Consider the following 6627-nt stretch of genomic DNA (forward strand, 5'->3'; position numbering starts at 1 on the left):
GGAAACCCTAAGATTAAAAATAGTCCCAGAAAGATTGTTTAAAACTCAGAAACCTAAAAATAATTTTAGATGACAAGGCATTCTCCATGAGTGGGACAGTTTCTATTTTCTTTCCCATAGTACTCTTTTCCCTCCTCTTTCTCTTCTTTTTGCTACTACTGTCTTCCTAAACCCAGGTCCTCCAAGTCCTATATAATCACCAGGTTTAAATTAAATTCTGATCTTTACCTCTGTGGTTTATGTGGTCACTGACTCTCCCTAGAATTACAGCCCAATTCAGCAACATGCTATTTATGCTCAGTTACTGAATATAACAATAATAATTTTAAAAACCTTAGAAATGATAGTGCTTGCACCTACTCTTTAGTCTCCCAGGTTTAAAACATTGCCAATTTGGGAAATTATATTCTTCTTGGTAGGTGTTCCCTTAAAGTGGCTAATCATGGCCAGCCCTGAATCACAGGCTTTGATTTGCAACCAGCCAGTCTTAACAGAGTGGTCCTTTGGAGCTAGCAGGAGCTAGAGCAGAGGTTCTCAACCTGTGGGTCGCGACCCCTTTGGCGGTTGAACGACCCTTTCACAGGGGTCGCCTAAGACCATCCTGCATATCAGATATTTACATTACGATTCATAACAGTAGCAACATTACAGTTATGAAGTAGCAACGAAAATAACTTTATGGTTGGGTCACAACATGAGGAACTGTATTTAAAGGGCCAGAAGGTTGAGAACCACTGAGCTAGAGTTACGCTGTCCAATATAGTAACCACTAGCCTCATGTGGTGATTTAAATTAAAATTAAATAAAATTAAAATTCCTCATTTACACTAATCACATTTTAAGTGTCTAAGAGCCGCATGTAGCTGGCGCCTACCGCATTGGATGGCACAAGTACAGACATTTCTATGGCTGCTGAAAAGTTCTTTTGGATATTGTTGGTTGACAGTACTCTCTCCAAACAATCAATACAAAGATGAATTTTAAAGCCAGCCTCAATGCTCTCTGTCCCCTCAGGCCAGCATCTGGAATGGCCCAACCTCTTGCCCTCTTCCAGTTCTGGAGGCCACCAATCCCTTCCTAGTTAGATGCATTTTGGCAGTGGTTCTCAACCTTCCTAATGCTGCGACCCTTTAATACAGTTCCTCATGTTGTGGTGACCCCCAACCATAAAATTATTTTCGTTGCTACTTCATAACTGTAATTCTGCTACTGTTATGAATTGTAATGTAAACATCTGATATGCAGGATGTATTTTCATTGTTACAAATTGAACATAATTAAAGCATAGTGATTAATCACAAAAACAATATGTAATTATATATGTGTTTTCCGATGGTCTTAGGCAACCCCTGTGAAAGGGTCATTCGACCCCCAAAGGGGTCGCGACCCACAGGTTGAGAACCGCTGCATTTTGGTGTCGAAGGCCACTAGGCAGCTTCCCAGCTCCAACATCTGAATCAGGCGGTAAGCATGCATCAGAATCACTGCAAAGCTTGTTAAAACACCGACTGCTGGGCTTCAGGGTTTCTAATCCAACAGACTGGGGTGGGTCCAGAGTTCTGTCTTACAAGTTCCCAGGTGATGCTTATGCTGCTCGTCCAGGAACCACACACAGACCTCTGCACCAAGGCAGTGAAGACAGGCTGGGTAACTGTCCCATGAAGGAGTCTGCCAAACGCTACTTTTGGCATTAGAAGGAGTTAGACTGAAGATATAACTTGTTAACATGAGTTTTGCCCTAAGCAGGCTTCATGGCACTCAGTATTACTAACTATGGATTTCACTCACTGTCTCAGGAAGAAGCAAGTTGGAAACAATTCCTTCCTAATAATTTTATTTAAAAACAAAATGAGTTCTAGCTGGTTTGGCTCAGTGGATAGAGCGTCAGCCTGTGGATTGAAGGGTCCTGGGATCGATTCCAGTCAAGGGCACATGCCCAGGTTACAAGCTCTATCCCCAGTACAGGGCATGTAGATGGCAGCCGATCAATGATTCTCTCTCATCATTGATGTTTCTATCTCTCCCTCTCCCTCTCTGAAATCAATAAAAATATATTTAAAAAATAAATAAATAAAAATAAAAGCAAAATGTAATAAACAAAACAACTTTGAAAAATCATCCTGTGCTACCTCTACTTCTCAAGAATGTCTAACCAAGGCAGGGGAAGGCCTACGTAACAGGGTAAAACATCTTTACTGATTCTTTTAAAAGACTATTTCAAACTAACTACAAAGCTAAAGTCAGGAAGACAGTGTGGTACTGGCAGAAGGATAAACATACAAATAATTGGAACAGAACTGAAAGTCCAGAAATAAACCCTTACATTTATGGAAAACTGACTTTTTAAAAATATATAAATTTTTATTGATTTCAGAGAGGAAGAGAGAGGGAGAGAGAGACAGAAACATCAATGATGAGACAGAATCACTGGGGATCGAGTCCACAACCTGGGCATGTGCCCTGATGGGGAATCAAACCAGGACCTGGTTCACAGGCTGACACTTAATCAGTGAGCAACAATCCCTGGACAGATTTCATTCTTTTTTTTGGCTGAGTAATATGGCATTGTGTATATGTGCCACATCTTCTTTATCCAATCATCTATTGATGGACACTTATGTTGCTTCCATATCTTGGCTATTGTTGAAATGCTGCAATGAACACAGGGGTGCATATTATCTTTTTGAATTACTGTTTTGGATTTTTTTGGATATATATTCAGAAGTGGGATTGCTGGGTGATATGGTAGTTCTATTTTTAATTTTTTTTTTCTTTAAAACATATTTTATTGATTCTCTACAGAGAGGAAGGGAGAGGGACAGAGAGCCAGAAACATCGATGAGAGAGAAACATCGATCAGCTGCCTCCTGCACATCTCCCACTGGGGATGTGTCCGCAACCCAGGCACATGCCCTTGACCGGAATCAAACCCGGGACCCTTCAGTCCGCAGGCCGATGCTCTATCCACTGAGCCAAACCGGTTTCGGCCTATTTTTAATTTTTTGAGGAACCTCCATACCGTTTTCCATAGTGGCTGCACCAATTCAAAATGGTATACATGGAGTTACCATGTAATCCAACAATTCCAGTCCTAGGTATATACCCAAGAGAAGGAAAAAGATGATTCCACACAAAAATGTGTTCACAGATGTTCATAGCAACATTATTCACAATAGCCAAAAAGTATAAATAACCCAATGCCCATCAACTGAAGAGTGGATAAGCAAAATGTGGTATATCCATAAGGTGAAATATTATTTGGCAATAAAAAGGAAAGAATTACTAATACTAGTACATGCTACAACACTGATGAATCTTGAAAATGTTAGGTTAAAAAAAAAGCCAGCCACAAAAGACCACATATTGTACAATTCTATTCAGGAATTTGCATGTCATCCTTGTGTGGGGGTCATGTTAATCTTCTTGGTACAAATCTATTTATACAAAATGTCTAGAGCAGGTAAACCATAGAATAGGTAAACTTATAGAGACAGAAAGTAGATTACTGACTTCCTAGGGCCTGGAGCAGGTGGAGAGAGGTAAGTGGGAGGGAAATGCTAAGGAGTATTGTGTTTCTTTTTGGGGTGATGTAATACTCTAAAATTGATTGTGGTGATGGTTGCACAACTCTGTATCCCAGATAATGTAAATACTAAAAATTATATATTTAAGAGGGTGAATTGGCCCTGACTGGTTTGGCTCAGTGGATAGAGCGTCAGCCTACGGACTGAAGGGTCCCAGGTTCGATTCCGGTCAAGGGCATGTACCTTGGTTGCGGGCACATCCCCGGTAGTGGGTATGCAGGAGGCAGCTGATAGATGTTTCTCTCTCATCAATGTTTCTAACTCTCTATCCCTCTCCCTTCCTCTCTGTAAAAAAATCAATAAAATATTTTAAAAAAAGAGGGTGAATTGTATACTATGTAAATTATATTTCAATACAGCTGTTTTTGTTTTTTTAAGTAGAACTGTTGGAAAGGAACTCATGTATTCCTTAAGAGGAGTTGGTTTTGATCTAATTTAATTTCCATGACTTAAATTAAAAAGATACCTAGTATTTTAACAAGGGGAAGCACAAGAAAGAAAAGAGAGCAAATTAGATAGCAAAATCTCTTAACTGAGAAATACATAAAATGTTCTTAGTCTTGTAGAAATGGTTTTTTATAAAGAACTAAGGCATACATAGGTTCAGAACACTCTGCATGAGCCAGAAGGAAAGGTAAAGGAAATCTGCCATCATTTCAGTTTTAACGTTTACATATTAAAGCTCCATATTAACACATGTTCTTGATATAGAACCAATTCTGAGAAATGGGCCTGAGGACAAAAACCCTGTTTTAGTCATTAGACTTACCACTCGGCTGAAGTACTCGTCTAAAACTTCCACAAAGTTATGGATGAATTCATAAATTGCCATCTCATTCTGAAATAAAAAAGGGAGGATGCAATCAGTTTTAGTATGGCCCATGTGTGACTCAGACAGGGAGCTGCCCCCGCACACATGGCGTGGTATACAGACGTGAGCAAGGTAGCTTCCCATGGACAACTGTTCAGAATAGTTTTATAACTCACTCGTTTAAAAGAAGTTTATTAAGAGGAGAAATGTAGAAAACCGTAACCGCTAAGGTTTTTTAATGTCCATAATGAATCTAGCTGGACTGAATCCGGACCACGTCTAGTGCAGAATTCTGAGCTCTACTCCCTGACTTCACCACCAACTGGCTGAAGCAATTTTTCAGTTTCTTCATGCCATCACTTTTCCACTTGTGAAGATGCGGAAACTACCTCCCAGTTTTGTTCACAGATAAAATCTGAGATTTAAAGGATTTTAGATCACCCTTTCAGAGAGTCCATGGCCAAAGGTGCTGTTGATTGGGCCTGACATTTCTGAAAAGGTGAACTTAAATCTGAGGAGACATAATCACAACAGAATCATATTCACAGTTTGCTGTGGCCTCTGACATGTCAGCCCATGTTTAATGCCACAATAGCTTGGCCACTACACTTGTCTAAACTGCCCCCTGTGCACCACGGGACAAGGGCAGGACACCAGTGTTGCTTTGGGTCGAGGAAGGCCCTCTGTGGTTTTGTGCTTCTCTACAAGCTGCTCATTTACTAGTAATCCAATAAAAATCCAAGGTATTTCTCTTCCACACAGCTTTCCCTAGCCCTGAGAGAAACCAAAACCCTGCAAAGAGCCTAAGTAATTCTTAGAGAGGCAAGTAGGGAAGAAAATGTCAATGTGAGGAGGAATAAAAATCAGACTGTTAGGCCTAACTTCCTGGCATCTTCCACAGGCTCTTCTGTTATCTTACCTCGGTGTCATTAACTCCAACCACGATGAAGAGAGCTGCGTACTGCCGATATATCAGCTTAAAATCCTTATATTCAACGAAAGAGCACTAGACAAAACACAATTACATATTAATTCCTAGGGTTGAAATGGATTTCCTCAAAATGGCTTGCATAATTTTTAGCTTCTGATTTGAGTACCTGTCAACACATTCTTAGAAATGCACATTAAAATGTTACACGCCTTTGTTGGTCTCTCCTCACAACACTGAGGGGACGACCTGGAAGCATCTCTAGTGGGAGGTGAGGAAGTGGTCTTGGAACAAGGGCCCAGTGTTCCCACGGGTTCCCACCTGTGCTCCTTCTCATTCCTTTGTGGGCTCTGTGTGGAACTCAGCAGGCAAAACTACTGAACTCAGCATTTTACACTGTCTGCCATGTGAAATAACCCAACACAATAAAGATTTTCTTCTTTTCACCTCCCCTAGGTTTTTTTGGGAAACAATTAAAGATTCAGTTGTGTACTATTTAATCGTCACTGAAGAACCAAATATATGTAGCAGACACCCATGCCAAAAATAAATAAATAAATAAATAAATAAATAAATAAATAAAGTCTCTATTTGTTTTTCCTAGCTCCATAGAATCAATTTAGACTCTTTTATAAATCATTTAAAGATAGCTTTTTCAGACCTAGCTGGTTTGGGTCAGTGGATAGAGCGTCGGCCTGCAGACTGAAGGGTCCCTGGTTCGATTCTGGTCAGGGGTACATGCCTGGGTTGCAGGCTCGATCCCCAGTAGGGGGCGTGCAGGAGGCAGCTGATCAATGGTTATCTCTCATCATTGATGTTTCTCTCTCTCCCTCTCCCTTCCTCTCTGAAATCAATAAAAATATATTTTTAAAAATAAAGAAAAGATAAAGATGGCTTTTGTGTGGCAAATGCTAGATAAATCTTTCATTGTAAACATTGCCTCATACGAATTCCTAACTAGCTTACCATCACTGACTTGTGGCTAAAACAACTCCCTGCCCATTTATTTCTCTCCTACAGTCACTGTACAAAGGATAATGGGATGGCACTGGGTGGACAGGAACTGGGGAGCCAACTGAAAGCACAGTGCTGCCCTTCCCTTGGACTTTGGGTGTGCTTGGCCAAACATGAGTGTACGGCTTCTTGCATTGAAGGTGTTGCTCTTGGCTGCCCGGATGCACCTGAGAATGAAGTTGCACATTTTGATCATGGAATTTCTTCCATGGAAGCCACCTGGCAAATTATAAAATGGAGGAGGTGAGGCTTTTATTTAAAACTAGAGGCCCGGTGCACAAAAATTTGTG

At 40.5% G+C, this 6627-nt stretch overlaps 1 protein-coding gene and 1 non-coding gene across 6 annotated transcripts in view; both read right to left on the minus strand.

The window, feature by feature from the left end:
• AP4S1 (adaptor related protein complex 4 sigma 1 subunit) overlaps positions 1-6627 on the minus strand; it is a 66374-nt gene that overhangs the window by 30826 nt on the left and 28921 nt on the right. For all 5 annotated transcript variants that reach the window (XM_023751545.1, XM_014453343.2, XM_014453342.2 and 2 more), the window contains 2 exons: positions 5315-5401; positions 4354-4422 (listed from right to left, as the gene is read on the minus strand). In XM_023751545.1, coding sequence (XP_023607313.1) covers positions 4354-4422; positions 5315-5401 — 156 coding nt within the window. The remainder of the gene's footprint in view (positions 1-4353; positions 4423-5314; positions 5402-6627) is intronic.
• LOC111825358 lies at positions 3362-3466 on the minus strand. The gene has a single exon (XR_002828519.1). It is a non-coding gene; the product is annotated as a U6 spliceosomal RNA (small nuclear RNA).

Source organism: Myotis lucifugus, unplaced genomic scaffold, assembly GCF_000147115.1.
Source record: "Myotis lucifugus unplaced genomic scaffold, Myoluc2.0 scaffold_22, whole genome shotgun sequence".
Lineage (NCBI taxonomy): Eukaryota > Metazoa > Chordata > Mammalia > Chiroptera > Vespertilionidae > Myotis > Myotis lucifugus.